Source organism: Pongo pygmaeus, chromosome 11 (genome assembly GCF_028885625.2).
Source record: "Pongo pygmaeus isolate AG05252 chromosome 11, NHGRI_mPonPyg2-v2.0_pri, whole genome shotgun sequence".
NCBI classification, from domain to species: Eukaryota; Metazoa; Chordata; class Mammalia; order Primates; family Hominidae; genus Pongo; species Pongo pygmaeus.
The window spans coordinates 70656759-70673519 of NC_072384.2; the positions used below are offsets into that span (position 1 = coordinate 70656759).

The window sequence follows — 16761 nt, forward strand, 5'->3', positions numbered from 1 at the left end:
CAGTGAGCTATGATCCCCCACTGTGCTCTAGCCTGGGTGACAGAGTGAGACCCTGTCACTTAGGGGGGAAAAAAGAAAGACCAGACCAAAAAACCTTGAGAAATAACTGGTATTATACAGTAAAATGGAAAATGTGTATGCCCTGTATTCTGGCTATGTCTTTCCTAAACATATACCATAGAAAAATTCTTTCATATTTGCCCTGAAGACATGTACAAAGAATGTTCTTAGAACTGCTTATATTAGAAAAAGTAGAAATAAAATGTCAACTAAAAGCAGAAAAGATACAGAAATTATGGTATACTTGTAACACCTTACAATATTGCAGTGAAATGAACAAACTACACTTATACTCATCAAAGTGGATGACTCTCTGACATATAACATTCATTGAAAACAAGCTGGGCAAAAGGGTCCATACTGGAAAATTTCACTTAACGTTCAAAAACCAACTGAAATAATATGCTGTTAAAAGACACTGTCAAATACAGTAGGATCACAGGTGTTGGTTTTATCGAGTTTCTATACCAGTAGTTCTCAATGCTGGCTTAAATTAGAATTATCTGGGAGAGCCTTTAAAACTACCAATGTCCAAGACCTACATCGTCATCAACTTGATCAGAACCCCTCAGAGTAGAGTTCAGGCATTAGTACTTTCACCCTTCCCAACTGGTGAGTCTAAGGAGCATCAAGGGGTTAATAACTGCTGCTTTAAACCCTTACATTGTTAAGTATACTTCTAGATGTATTTTTAAATAAAGCTTCCATTAAAAATCCTACAGAACTGCAGCAGTTACTTCATCGTATCGGTATCAGATGTCAGGCATATAATAAAATCAATAAACTTTAACATGAAATGGCTATTTGTGTCATGGTAGTTGGTCATATAAATGTTATTAACTTCCAGTTCTCCAACAGTTTCTCAATTCCCAATTTATTGAAGATCTAATAAAATATTTCACTTTAAAATTGGTATTTTCAATCATGTACTTAAACTAACAGAAAAAGCTTATTGAGTTCTAGCTACAGAATTTTTTTTTTTTTCTGAGACAGAGTCTCACTCTGTCACCAGGCTGGAGTACAGTGGCGCGATCTCAGCTCACTTCAATCTCCGCCTCCTGGGTTCAAGCATTTCTGCTGCCTCAGCCTCCCAAGTAGCTGGGACTACAGGCACGCACCACACTCCCAGCCAATTTTTGTATTTTTAGTAGAGACGGGGTTTCACCATGTTGGCCAGGATGCTCTTGATCTCTTGATCTTGTGATCCGCCCGCCTCGACCTCCCAAAGTGCTGGGATTACAGGCATGAGCCACCGCGCCTGGCCTAGCTACAGATTTTTTTACAATGCTAAGTATTTTCTGAACAGTTTGACTGTTGCCAAATAATTTATTCAATTTTTTTCCCCTCTATGACTCATTACTTACCCTGAGCAAATCATCTATACGTCCCTCTTTCTTTTCCAGGTCCTGGATTTTATTACTTTCTAATGCTGCTAATTTCAGCATTGTGAGATCAGTCTAAATGAAAAAAAGTTATTTTATTATCTCCATTATATACGTTGTTTCAAGCAAACATAAAACTAGATTTTACTCCCAGTTCAAAAGGTAAAGAAAAACATATTTGTGTGTATATGTAAAGTGAATCTCAAAAAGTTTTAGTGCAGTTTTAATAACTTCAAGTGTATAAATGCTATAGACTTAGCAAGAAACATCTAGAAAGGTCAATTACTTAGAATACTGATGTTCCTTATTATAATTCAATATATCCACTGCTTTGTGCTATACGTTCCTCTAGTTGATTTTTTTGAATTTTGCAAAACCTTTTTTAAATTGATAAGTAAAAACCTATCTATTTATGGTACACAACATGATGTTTTGATATATGTATACATTGTGGAATGGCTAAATCAAGTTATTTAACACATATCTTTTTTTTGTGGTGTGAATAAAATCTACTCTCTTAGCAATTTTCATATACACAAAATATTCTTTTTAACTGTAGCCCCTATGATGTATAATAGTTCCCTTGAACTTACTTTCTAACTAAAATTTTATGTCCTTTGACCAACATCTCATGCAGCAAAACCTTTCATGATCTACTCAGTGGCTGAAAGGAATGTACTTGTAATCCTAGCCTCAGGATCATCCAAAGAAAGAGGTTTTGATACATGCACAACAGTTTGGATATGACCTCACAAATAAAGTCTAATAGAAATAAACTGGCAAGCTGAGGTTAAAGAGTAAGATCTACTCTCCCAAACCCCAGTCTGATAAAGTGCCATTCAGAAACTGTCACATGTAAAAAATTAAAACGAAAAACTTAGTGCTCAAAATTCATGAAACTAAATAAGTGTAGAAAATATACAAATAATTCAAATAATGTTTATAATTTGTCACATATATGTATTTAATAAAGACAGTCAAATGAGCGGCTTTAATGTCCACTTATAAAAAATACAGCAGTCACAAAATATCAATTACATATACTTGGAAATTAAGTTCAGAAAGAATCAGTAAACAGAACTGACATGTTACGGTTGTTTAAAAAGCTGATACTAAATTGTGTGTTTCAGTTTCTTACTCCTTCCTACAAATTCTGTTGTTTTTGTTTAGTAAGTTATCTTTCTTGATGTGTAATTCTGCTTTATGACTACATATAAAACAGACATCTTAGTTGTTAGTAAGTTAGTCAATGGTTTCTTAGAAGCCATAGAAAAAAACATTTTAATTATCGTTTGTTTACCTGAATAATTTTAAAGGATAACTGCTTTGGTTGTACAATAGGGTGGTCCCCAAATGCTAATGCAGTAGGAGAAGGGCTATTCGGTCGAACCTAAAGAAATTATTAAAATTTTTATAATAGCAAAAACAAAACAAAAACGAAACAAAACAGGTTTCTACTTAGCAACAATTACTTAACATTTCTGAAGAAGTTTCTATCAGAATAATACCTAAATTGAAACATAATTGACTTTTAAAAACCTTTAATCACCATTTATTCAACAAGCATTCATTAAGTACCTCCTACATAAGACCCAGTGAGAAATACAACAATATATTCCCTGCTCTCATAGAGCTTACATTCTAGTGCCATAAAATAAATCTTAATGCTTTCATACAGTTAAAAAAAAATAAGGCCAAATAAATTATTCTGAAAAATATTAAACAATGATTATGATAGTTGAAAAAACAAACTTACTAGGGACAATACATGCCCATATGTAGTTTAATATCAATTTATTAATGAATTTCATAGTTTATCTGGTCACTAGTTCAAAAACACACTCACTGAAAGCAGATTATAACATTGTATCAACGCTATCACTACAACTCTTAGTTACTGTTGAATCTTATGCCTTATTTTATACACGGCAATGTGATATCCTGAAAGGTACAAAATGAGTAAGACAAAACCAAGTATGTCTAAAGACAAGGACAAGAAGGGGACACAAGAAATAAAAACAAGGTGTTTGAATAAATAAGTGAAACTCTGATTTTTAAAAATCTTTAATTCCTCTTTAAATTACTGAAAATCAATATTGCTTTTCTAGTTAGATATTGAACTTTCACACAATGAAAGTAAATTTAAAAATGAAATCCAATATGCAAAACAATGCATATAAAAGAACTATATCTAAAATGTTATGAAAAAAACAAAAAGTTTAAGATAATTTTAAGTCCATGATTCTTTTCCTATACTGAACTACATACCCTGCCTTTTTCTTAAGGATTCCCAGAAAGGAATTATGCTATCATTTTAGTGGTTAAGAAATTCAATTGTTAAGAAAGTTATAAATTAGGAATCAACAACTGAATACAGACTGATACAAGAGTACTCATGTTAGTCCCACAGACTCAACAGGCATTCTTTTAACATAAACAATGCTTCTTGGATATAATTAATTCAGAAAATCTTTAAGAGGCTCACTTCCAGAAATAAAATTCCAATAGCACCAGATAATTTAAAAGGATTTAATTCATGTCACAGAAATAATGTATTAAAAGATAAATGCTAACTTATTTATATAGAAGTTCTCAATAAAAAACAACAAATTATAAAACTTATTCAATGTACATAACCTCCCAAAGACTACCCATGAAAAACTTGAAAGATGACTTACAGATGAGGAAGGAGTGGAATGTGAATGTGAATTTTGAGGAGAACGGATTGCAGGAGGTATGCCTCTTACTGGACTTGAGCCATTTCCACCCTGGTACTGAGTAAAAGAAAAAGGAAACATTATTATTTACTAAAGCAGGCTCAGACAGTTATTTCAGATATGACATTAAGAATTAATCTAAATATACCTAATTTTAAAATAAGTAGTCATTTAAATGGGTCCAGAACAAAAAAAACCACTAAGGTCAGCCAAGTCCTAAAAGACTGAGAGACTACTGATCACAAGAACATGACAAGACTGTTTTATAAAGATCCTTATTACTCTATGTTCTGACTATAGTCTGTTATTTTGGTCAACTCAAAGACAAATAAATTCCTCCAAAGCAATAAACATATTTTGTTTTCCCCCCAAATCTTAGCACAGGTCCCCTACAAATGTTTATTGAGCCATATAGTCCCTAATCCCAAGAAATTTCAAAATATTTACACATAGACCTTAGTGAACATAATCAACTATTTTAAACAGACTATCATTCTCAAGATATCCAAGTGTTCACGGCACTACATAAAAAGAATTATAATAGGTCCCTTCCCTCTAACAGCACAAAATCTTTAAAAAAATCAATTCTTCTGTACAAAGCGCATGACTTAGCTGCATATGAAGAGAAGCCAACTCATCTGTTCCATAGCTATCTTTTCTCCTATTTCAAGTTTACATACGAAGGATGGGAAAAGAAAATAACTTGCTGCTGCAAAGTTTCTCTGGGGGTGTAGATTATTGTCCATTTCATCATTTCTTGTTTAATTACTTTACTTACATGAACAGCACAGATAGGGACTTCCTAGCATGTGCATTAAACAACTTCCTGCAACCTAGGGATTTTGCCTTATTTATTTTATCAATAGAGCCTAGCATAAAATTTAGCACATAGTAGGCATTCAAGAGACATTTGTTGATTTGAATTCATCGTACCTTTGGCAAAGGTTCTTAATTAATGATATCAGTAAGTGACTGACCTCAACCAAAGAGCATCAGGTATCTCATGGTCAGCAACTGCTTTACTTTAGATTTTACGAACCCAAGAAAGAAAGCAGTGGTGGAAAAAAAATCAGCCCTTTCCTTAATCAGCCAATTCTGCTCTCTCAAGTAAACATAAATATTTTTCAATTGAGTAGACCATGTTTGTTGTTTTAATAATTACACTTAAAAATTTTCTAATTTAAAACGGTAGCCAAAAGTGTTTCTATATAGAAGTAAGGCGACATTCCAGATTGGGTAAGAATCTAAATTTATTGTTTTCACATACTCTTAGATTCAAGCCTCTATCAAATACTTAATCTCCATCCACAGGGCTCAAATGTTGCTGTAATGTGATGAAGTCTCTATTGATAGCAGAAAGAATTCTGAATTAGAGAGCCAGTGAACTTTAACTTCTATTCTTTACTCTTCAATTCAGACTCTGCCTTAAATGGGTTAACCCATTTATGCCTAGTGTTCTATTATTGCTCAAGGTCACTGCTGCCACGGTCTGACTGCAAAAATTCAAAAAATTACGATGTAGGCTACTTTACATTTCTGGTCTTCAGTTTCATCATCTGTAAACTGAAACACTAATACGTATTTTGCCTATTTTACAGGTTATTATAAACAACTATGTGAGAAAGTATTTAGAAAAAAAGGATATGGCATCCCAATGTAAATGTAAATCTAATTTTCCTAGAAAGGTATCACATAGTAATAAAGCTCTGCTCTAATCAAGTAAGTAATCAAAAGCTGACTTCGTGCTTCTAAGAAATTATTTCTAGCTCACAGCAGAATAGTACTGAATTAGGAACTGGAGACAATCCTCAATGAACTTACTTCAAAATAGTCGCTAATTTTGTGGCCACGTCCCCCAATACTTTTTCCTAAAATATAAGAAGGGCATGATGTTAGTAGGGTAGTGATGGGCATCAAAAAAATATTAAGAGTCCACAGGACATCAGCTATCGATTTCACAAATATGAAAATCAAATGACATTTCAACAGAGACATGCCAATTTTTAAAAGTTCCAGTTACTGGAGAATCATACAAATAAATGATGTAAGTGATGTCCTGTTTTAAAACTACATTATTAATACTGCTTAATAACTACTAATTTTGGAAAAGCAAATCAGTAAATAAAAAAGTAGCGACTGCATCACTGACAAACTAACCTTTACTTGTAAATAATAATAAAACAGCTTTAGTTATACAAACCATAACATGATTCCTGTCAAACTGACAGTAACACACTTCAACAGGAATGTTATTTTGTAAAATGTATTTTGATTTTCTAAAAAGCATTCCCAAATTAAATACAATGTTTTTTAAAAACTAGATTGTAAATATTGCTCATATATGACCATACTGACAAAGTGAACCAACTCATTGGAGATCACACTATTTTTTAAATATTTTGCTCTAAAATGGATTCTTCATCAGTCCTATAAGTTTTAAATTAAGAACTTGCTAAGAAATATAGTGTTTAGAGATGCTTTCTTGGGGGAGAAGTAACCATCCTTGACTGGAACTATACAGAATACACGATTTCTTCAAGTTACAACTAGTGATATCACAAAGTCAAAAGCTTTGCTTAATATAAACATACATATATTTATTAATTCAATGCTGACTTATTTCATGATTCATTTATTTTATTTAACAAATATTTCTTAAGTGGTTACTATGTGCCAGGCATTACTAAGATGAAAAACAGTATTCTTAAAAGTTTAACAACTTTAAATTCCTTCTTGGAACAAGGTGGGGGGAGTTTTTAAAAACTAAACAAGTATTCAGGACTACCAATGCTATCTGGAAATTTTGAACATTAGTTCTGCACAGATTTATTTAGAGGTCAGAGATGACTGTAAAGGTCTTATACTAAAGGGACTTCCCTTCTGTCCATAATAATTTCTCTGTAGATTGTAAAGAGGTACTATATTTTAATGAAGACAGATGGTTTTGGTTGCCTACTCCAGAAGCTATTTCCCCAATTCTCTTTCCTTAACTGAATGAAAATTTTGTTCTGTTAACACCCTTCACCCTACATGGCACATGTAACTTCAGAGGAAGCTGACTCCTATACAACTTCCACTTCCAGGTCCCCTTCTCACCTTCTTATTAGAAATCCAATTTTGTTCAAGTATCATCCCTTCTCCATACAGGCTGTGTGTTTAAGAACTTAACTCCATTTCCAGGTTCAAAGATGGCCCTGATTTTTTTCTTTTTTTCAAATTTCTGACACTATCCACCTAGAGATGGCCTGATTTTTTTTAAGGCAATAGTATCTCTGTTGGTCATAACTAGTTTTGGAATGGACATATGACCAATCTAGTCCATAAGATCAGTAGTTCCCCACCTTTTTGGCACCAGAGACCAGTTTTGTGGAAGACAATTTATCCACAGACTGCGGGGAGTAGGGAAGATGGTTTTGGGATGAAACTGTTCCACCTCAGATCATCGGGCATTAGATTCTCATAAGGGAGTGCATAACCTGGATCCCTTGCATATGCAGTTCACAATAGGGTTCACACTCCTATAAGAATCTAACGCTGCCACTGATCTGACAGGAGGCAGAGCTCAGGCGGTAATGCTCACTGGCCCACTGCTCACCTCCTGCTGTACGACCCGGTTCCCAATAGGCCAAGGACTGGAAGACCGGGAGGTTGGGGAACCCTGCAGAAGATGACAGGAGAGGTCTGCTTTGGACTTGAAGTCAAGTTTACTCCAAAGGAAGGGGAGAAAAACACTGAAAGCCAGACTAAAGCAAATATAAGTGAGGAAGGTGAAACAAGAAGAAACAATTTAGGCAACCATCCTAAAAACAAAGATAATCAGACAATTCTGCAGATGGCAGACCACAAAGGAAAAAAACATGGTTCAACTAATCCAGAAGCCTCATCTTATTTGGGGGTTTGTTTCTGAGTTTATATCTTTACAATAAATAAAGCTCCAAGTCCACTAACTACAACTTGGGGGAGCTACACTAAGACCAAAAAGGAGCTCAGTGTAAACTGAGATACAAAATACAATACACCTCAGAAAAGGCACTAAAATGACTTACCTCTTCCTTCCATAAAGACAGTTACTGCAACTATATTCCTTGCTTCCAGTGCCCTATATACACCAGTTAAGTCATGGGTCACAGCCATAGATCTTATGGCTAAAGATTGGCTCCAACACACGTAACATTATGTATAAAGTCACCATTATACACAATTTAAGAGCCCAATTTATTACATTTAATTTTGAGTGCTCAAATTAAATGACAATACTATTTTTCTATTCATTATAAGATATTTAGTTAAATGAAAATAATTTTCTCAGTTCATATCACAAAAGGTAGGTATGCAAGAAAGGATGGAAAGAAAAACAGATAGTACTTTAACTGGAGTCTCTCATAATTATTTTGATAGCCTTTTTTTTAAATAAATGGGAAAAGTTTGAGTAGTTCTGTTAAAGTGAGATTGAAGTTTTTAATTCAAAAACAAGCCATTTCAATACAATACATATAAAGAATGAAAAATGAAAAGTCGTAAGTTAATGCTTGCCAGATTTGGACATGATACTTGTCTTTCAGGACCCAAATGAAAACAATAAGGGAAATGCTGAAAAGCCTAAAAGCAATCATTATATACTAACTACCTGTGCACACACCAAGATTTACAACTTCATATTATTTTACAATTAGAATATTAATTGGTTAAAAATTAAAACAATTAATTTTAAGTGTCCACTAGGCTCTGAAGGAAGATGTTATGTGCTTACCCTGACTACTTTCATTCTGGTTTTCTGCTTTTCTCTTTCTTCCCCTGGATGATTCCGATTGTTTCTTCTCTGGTGTCTACAGAAAACAAGATAACAGATTTTTAAATGACAGTTTTAATATACAAAATTATCAAGTCAATATAAAACCATGTTTCGAGACCAAAAAAATAGCATTCAGTAGTGCTCAAGAGATGTTAATATACTGTTATTTACACACAATTTATTTAAAAGATAAAATTTCCTATTGTATAAATTTTAAAATTCCAAGTAGAGAAGACCTTGTACATATTTTCTGATATTCAGTTACAGAATTTGACATGAAGTGGATGAAAAATCCTAGAGTAATTAGCCTTTAAAAGATGACCTTCAAATGCTTAACTGGATGAGGGGGAAAAAATCACCTTAGTGTTTCCTATGAGTTTTTTCCTATGAAGTTTTTCCTTAGTTTCCTACTACTCAAACATACTTAGTGTATAAAAGTAAACCTGGATGAGAAAAAAGGGGCAGAACACAAACCCTGATATACATAATCCCTACTAAAAAGGACCATTCACGTAAATGCCTGGCAATTATTACCCAACAATTATAGCCAATTCACAGATTATGCCCTAGATAACGGATCAGTAAACTATGGCCTATGGGCCTAATCAGTTTGGTCACCTGTTTTGTATGATCGAACCATAGCTTTCACACTTTTAAATGTTTGAAATTTAAAAAATTCAAAACAATACTTTGTGGTGTGAGAATTACAAGAAATTCAAGTTTCAGTATTCCTAATAAAATTTTATTGGAACACAGTCACACTCTTTCATTTAGGTATTGTCTATAGCTGCTTTTACATTACAACGGCAGAGCTGAGTAGCTGCAACAGAGTTGGAATGGCCCATAAAGTCGCAAACATCTGGCCTTTTACAAAAAAAGTTAACAGATCCCTGCTCTAGATGGTGGCTCTGGTTCCAAATGACATGTGTGTTCCTATAACAGATAGCAAGTATTTTCATTAGACTAATACAAGTAATTTTTCTGGAGTTTGACAAACTTTCCTGCTTAGTCAAAAATTAAAACCAAGAGCAAAAGCACAGGCAATGGCACCAGGCCCTCAAATTCTAGAAACTTGGTAAGCACCTCTGGTGCCAGAAAAATTCCTGAACTTCATAAGAGCTCCATTAATATTTGACTGAATGAATGAATGAATCTTACTAAACAACTTAAAATAAATCTCTTAAAAGCATCATGGTCCCCCAACAAGGAGGGGATTTAATCCGTATTTTTATGTCTCTGAGTGGGCCTACAATTAAATATATGAATAACAATACACAGCCTAATTCTTATTGAACACATATTGTTCCTCTAAGTACCATCTTGAGTATTTAAAGTTCTCTCACCTCCATTTTGCCAACAAGATAACAGATTCAGAGAAATTGGACCAAATGTTCATAGCCTCTGAATTCTTTAAAAACAGATGTTACATCTTCTCCCTACCTCACCCTCTTACCCCACTCCTAGCATACAGTTATTACTTGATAAATACATGAATGAATATTAAGTAACTTACTCAAGGTAACACTACCAGTGTGGCAGAGCCAGGATTCAAATTAAATTCAGTTCTGTATAATTCTAAGACCTAAATGCTCTTTATTTTTTCTATGATATCCTATATCAAGAACTAACTAAATGAATCTACTATACAAAAATATTTCAGAATTTTAGTGTTTATAAATAAAACTCAGTATGTCCAATGAAATGCCAGTATGTTTTCATTTCACAAACCAGAAGTCTTAAAGAAATCCACCCTAACTGGCCATCTACTCGGGAGGTAGACTGCTATACCAGCAATTTTGGGTAGGTAGTTTACTACTTTTGTTTCATTGTCAAAATTACCAAACTCAAACAATAATCAATCTTCTGTTTTCCTAGAAATAAAAATATCACTACATTAAAAATTCTTTTAATATTTATTAAAGAACCCTAAATCGGCCAGGTGCAGTGACTCATGCCTGCAATCTCAGCACTTTGGGAGGCCGAGGTGGGCAGATCACATGAGGTCAGGAGTTCGAGACCAGCCTGGGCAACATGGTGAAACCCTGTCTCTACTAAAAATATAAAAATTAGCCGGGCATGGTGGTGCCTGCCTGTAGTGCCAGCTACTCGGGAGGCTGAAGCGCAAGAATCGCTTGAACACAGGAGGTAGGGGTTGCAGTGAGCCAAGATCACACCACTGAACTCCAGTTTGGGTGACATAGCGAGACTCCGTCTCAAAAACAAAAGAACGCCAAGTCTACGTTAAAATAAAAGATCTCCAAATAATTTATTCATATCCTTCCTAACTTAATTTATATATAAAAAAGTCAAGAAAACATAATTTTTCAGAATACTTTAATGTTATACAATTTTTTAAGCATGGCAGGATCCTATTCGAATTCCATCTTAAATCTTGACTAGGTACTCTTGAACAGGCAAAAATAGGGGGGAAAAACCCATACAAAATGTTATAATTCTGAAACAGTTATATTGGAAACAGCATTTTCTAGCTAGAAAACAAAACAAAATGTAAAGTTCAAAATGGTTCTGTACCATTTTCTAAAGTATATCCTAAGGAACTAGTGTTCAATGGTGGGTTGAGAAGGCTATATTCTAAATGAGGGTGAAAAGGGGTGAGTTTAAATGGGGTAAACAAAATTAGATTTCTTTACTGCAAGGCTTCTCAGAATCATCAAAATGCTAACATGCACTGGCTATTTCCAAAAGAGGGATGAGGTGGGAAGATACAATAAATTTTCAAAACTTATTTGAGACAACATTCGTTAAATACTTCACCGGATATGCACTTTAGGATATTTAAGGTTGTTTTGTTGTTTAACATACAGATTACTTAGTTTTGTTGTTTAACATATAGATTACTTCGTGAAGATTTTTTCCCCTAAGGCAGAATTTCCCAGTGTGGAGGTACGGGACAATCCATTGGCAAAAATGTCTTTTCATTAAACCAACCAAAAAGCAAACGAATGCATTATAATTATAGTAAAGAAGGCAACAAGTTTACCTCCTTTAAACCAGAGAAGAATTTACAGATGGAGAAGAAAAAGGGTAACAGGACTAAAATTAATTTTAAGACTGTTGTGCCCCAGAAGTTATTAAAGGGGAAGGAGAAGGGAAGGAAGTATGTGGCTGAGTTAAGGCTCTAGCCTACCAGAGACATATCCTATGTTTACCTCTACCCTGAATCTGCAAACACAGCATCTCCTATTTAATATTGAGATTCCAGATGAGATTTCCTTTGAAAAAATATTTCGGCAGCTTTTAAAAAAAACTACTGATCATGACCAATGATTTCCTTGAGGAAATCCAAAGGACATCAACCAGGCCACCTATGTATTTGCTAAGGTATACAATGTGCACATATTAAACATTTTATATAGAACATTTTCAAGATTGCTCTTGCTAATAATGCTGTCATTTCTTTCTTTTATTCTCTATTTTTTTCTTAACTATCCTACTATAAATAGACCACTAAAGAAAAGATTAATATGGAAGGCAAATTTGGCTTTGAAGTAAAGATGAAAAGTATGCAGTAATTATAAAAGGCCAAAGAGCTCCAATATACAGTGAAACAGTCGTTAGGAGAAAATGAAGAAAGGAGAGACTAGTACACTTTAAATCAAGTTAGCTGTGTAAATGTTAGACTTGTAATCACACCAAAACCTGAATGACTACTCTGGCATTTAGAGATTCCAAGATATTAGTATGAATTTACACAGTATTTTCTACCAGTTGAAAGTTTGTTGAAAAAACACAAAGACAAATTTAAAAGACTCAAGAGGTGTAGTGACATAATTTAATCCTCCAATTTTACTTGGAACTTAGGTCAGTGATTATTAATCAAGGTTTTCATATCTAATCATGTAGTCTGCTGGTTTTATCTTATAATAAAATATAAATGAGTCTTTCTTCAATGTAAGTAAGACCAAACATAAGAACACATGAATCTCAATGCTGTTACAGTATGAGGGACAGAAATCAATATGAATTATTCCATGAAAACAGATAACCACCTGTATAAGCCTCAAACTAGAGAGAGATTTAAAATTATGGAAATAAATGCATTACAGAAAATTTTACAGTATACAAAAAAAATTTTAATAGCAACAAAAAAAGAGGGAGTGGATATTAAATTTGTTCTTCATTGGGCCTGACTGAATAGACAACAAAATTCAGGTATCATCATCTCTAATAAAATCACTACAGTTAATAGACATTTTGAGATGGAGTCTCGCTCTGTCGCCCAGGCTGGAGTGCAGTGGCACGATCTCGGCTCACTGCAAGCTCTGCCTCCTGGGTTCACACCATTCTCCTGCCTCAGCCTCACAAGTAGCTGGGACTACAGGCACCCGCCACGGCGCCCGCCACTACGCCCGGCTAATTTTTTTGTATTTTTAGTAGAGAGGGGGTTTCACCGTGTTAGCCAGGACGGTCTCGATCTCCTGACCTAGTGATCCACCCATCTCGGCCTCCCAAAGTGCTGGGATTACAGGCGTGAGCCACCGCGCCCAGCCCTCACTGGCTATTCTAATGATTCACACTTGGGTACCAAATTCAAGGGTACTATAATTTGAACAAATGGCATGACAAGCCTTTTTGCTGGCAGCTGGTAAAACAATGTTCAATTTTTATCCACATTTCTAGGCAAAACTTGTTGAACCAGATGCGAGACAGGAAAATGTTTGCTGCTTTGTATCCTATTTACATTTAAATGTTACCATGAAATATGCACATCGGAATTCAAGGATGATTTTGAGCTGGTATGACCTGAAATTCACATAGTCTGTCTCTGCCCAAGAGTTAAAACTTTAATATTGATAACTATTATCTGTAAATATTTACTTGAACCTTTGACCTCTAAAAGAAGATCTCTATTATAATGCTGATTTTAATATTTAGTATAAAAAATTTATGTATGTAAAATTTTGGAATCCTATCATCAAATAAAAGCATTTCCTTGTAGTTCTAAGTAAATCAAAATCATCATATCAGCAATTTGGAGTGTAGTATATTTTCTGCTGTACTGCCTTTATTGTTTAATAACGTGTAATATAAAAGATGGTAGAACACCAATAAGAAGAAATTGGGTAACCACCCAACTAAAATATGTGCTGTCTTACAGGTATATTTAAAGTATGTCACCTCATACATTTTTGTAAAGGCTGAAGGACTCTATTTACACATGCACAGAATTCACAACCATATCAGTACTCCAAAGAAATGTAATATTAAAACAATTACTTTTATGCTCAATTTTTAACAACTACTTAACTTGACATCCTCACATTGTGACTTCTTAAACTATCACTTGGACCCACTGCATTCATACATGTTTAAAGGAGTATACTAAGTTTTTAATATTGATGAAAATGATTTTGTCTGTTATTTTCTTATCGCTTATGTAGTCTATTTCCTGGCATTTTCCCTTCTCTGGCTATCCCTTTAAGGCTTTATTTGTTAAACAGTATATACTATAAAATTAGAATAAAGTTGAACTTTCTCCCCTACTCAAATTACCTTGCCAGTAGTTTTCAAATCATACAAGAATAAAACAGCCATTTAGAACAACTGCTGAAGGGTGGGGGCTGGGAAGTAACATTTTCAGATAATTTATTCCGGAAATGCTGGCATTTTGAAAGTGCTTATAATAGTCAAATTCAGAGCTGTTGTCTCACAACTTTTGGCCCATTGTGACACTCACAATGGAGTAACATACTCTTGTATCACACCCCTACAAACATTCCTTTGAACATGAATCCCTAGGTCTGTACAATTATTTCTCTGGTATACATACTTTTAAATGTAAATGCTGTATCACAGAATATGCGCACTTAGTTTTTTTTTTTTTTTTTTTTTTTTGAGACGGAGTCTCACACTGTTACCCAGGCTGGAGTGCAGTGACACGATCTCAGATCACTGCAAGCTCTGCCTCCTGGGTTCATGCCATTCTCCTGCCTCAGCCTCCCGAGTAGCTGAGACTACAGGCACCCGCCACCACACCTGGCTTGTTTTTTTTTGGTATTTTTAGTAGAGATGGGGTTTCTCCATGTTGGCCAGGATGGTCTCGATCTCTTGACCTTGTGATCCGCCCGCCTTGGCCTCCCAAAATGCTGGGATTACAGGCATGAGCCACCACGCCTGGCCACACGCTTAGATTTTTAAAGATAATGCCAAATTGCACATTCAAAGCCAGTATCAATTGAAATGTTTACATTAACACTGTATGAAACTACTCACCAATCCTTTGAGATCTGATGGGTAAAAAAGTGTTACTATTTTTCTCTATACCAATACAACATTTTTTTTTATTATTATACTTTAAGTTCTGAGGTACATGTGCAGAACATACAGGTTTGTTACATAGTCATACACGTGCCAAGGTGGTTTGCTATAACCATCAACCTGTCATCTACATTAGGTATTTCTCCTAATGCTATCCCTCCCTCAGCCCCCACCTCAAAATAGGCCCTGTTATGTGAAGCCCCCTCAACCGCCCTGCCCCGTGTCCACGTGTTCTCACTGTTCAACTCCCACTTAAGAGTAAGAACATATGGTGTTTGGTTTTCTGTTCTTGTGTTAGTTTGCTGAGAATGATGGTTTCCAGCTTCATCCATGTCCCTGCAAAGGACATGAACTCATCCTTTTTTATGGCTGCTTAATATCCCATGGTGCCAATACAACACTTTTAATCAGAAAAATAGTGATCTTTTTTTTCCAAGAGATGGGATCAGCCGGGCATGGTGGCTCAAGCCTGTAATTCCAGCACTTTGGGAGGCCAAGGAGGGTGGATCACCTGACCTGGCCAAGGTGGGTGGATCACGAGACCAGCCCGGCCAACATGGCAAAACCCCACCTCTACTAAAAATACAAACAAATTAGCCGGGTCTGGTGGTGAGCGCCTGTAGTCCCAACTACTTGGGAGGTTGAGGCAGGAAAACCGCTTGTATCTGGGAGGCGGAGGTTGCAGTGAGCCAAGATCGCGCCACTGCACTCCAGCCTGGGCAACAAGAGCAAAACTCCACCTCAAAAACAAAAACAAACAAAAAAAAGAAAGATGGGGTCTCCCTTCATTGTCCAGGCTGGACTGTAACTCCTAGGTTCAAGTGATCCTCCTGCCTCAGGCTCCCAAGTACCTGGGACTACAGACATGTGACCATACCCAGCTTCTTTGTTCTTTTTTTAAATTGTTCTATCATATCTTTATTAGCATTGATTCTCAATGCTGACTATACATCAATCATTTATAAAGCTTTTATTTAAAGCTTATGCTGGAATCTCCAGTCCAAATTTAACCATCTCTGGAAAAAGACCAAAGGAATCATTAATTTTAAAAAGGTCCAGAAGTGATGTTATGTATCATCAGGATTAGGAACAGTCTGTCTGTCTATCTAGGTTTATATATAAAATAATAAGTTGTACAGTTCCCACATACTCCACTTTACAGTATCTCTAAAATTAAGAATGTTATTCCTTACAATCTTCCATATTAAAGACCAAAATTATTACATATAGCAGAAAACTAATTAGGTTATAAGAAGTCAAATGGGTTGTCATGGTTACTCGGTTATTTTAGAAAAATGAGAATTTTAAAGAAAATTGGTAGAACATTCACTGTGTTCTACTGACATAAAAATACATCTAATATTTTTTAAACTAAAGAATAAAATTCTGAAACAAAATTTGTCAGTAATGTCAACTTGTGCTCAATGCTTTAAAAATCCAGTCTAAAAGCAACATTTAACAGATTAAACATTTGTGAAGTGCTGTTAGCTCAGGTATATCTTAGATTGGCAAATCTGCTAATTACTATAAG

General features: G+C 34.9%; 1 protein-coding gene across 4 annotated transcripts in view; it reads right to left on the reverse strand.

The window, feature by feature from the left end:
- The window catches only part of TLK1 (tousled like kinase 1), a 173422-nt gene that overhangs the window by 61073 nt on the left and 95588 nt on the right, over positions 1 to 16761 (reverse strand). For 2 of the 4 annotated variants that reach the window (XM_054476994.2, XM_063648302.1), the window contains exons 4-8: positions 8910 to 8985; positions 5981 to 6027; positions 4121 to 4216; positions 2743 to 2832; positions 1425 to 1517 (exon numbers count right to left, since the gene is read on the reverse strand). In XM_054476994.2, coding sequence (XP_054332969.1) covers positions 1425 to 1517; positions 2743 to 2832; positions 4121 to 4216; positions 5981 to 6027; positions 8910 to 8985 — 402 coding nt within the window. The remainder of the gene's footprint in view (positions 1 to 1424; positions 1518 to 2742; positions 2833 to 4120; positions 4217 to 5980; positions 6028 to 8909; positions 8986 to 16761) is intronic. The other 2 variants (XM_054476997.2, XM_054476996.2) reach the window with 1 other exon arrangement.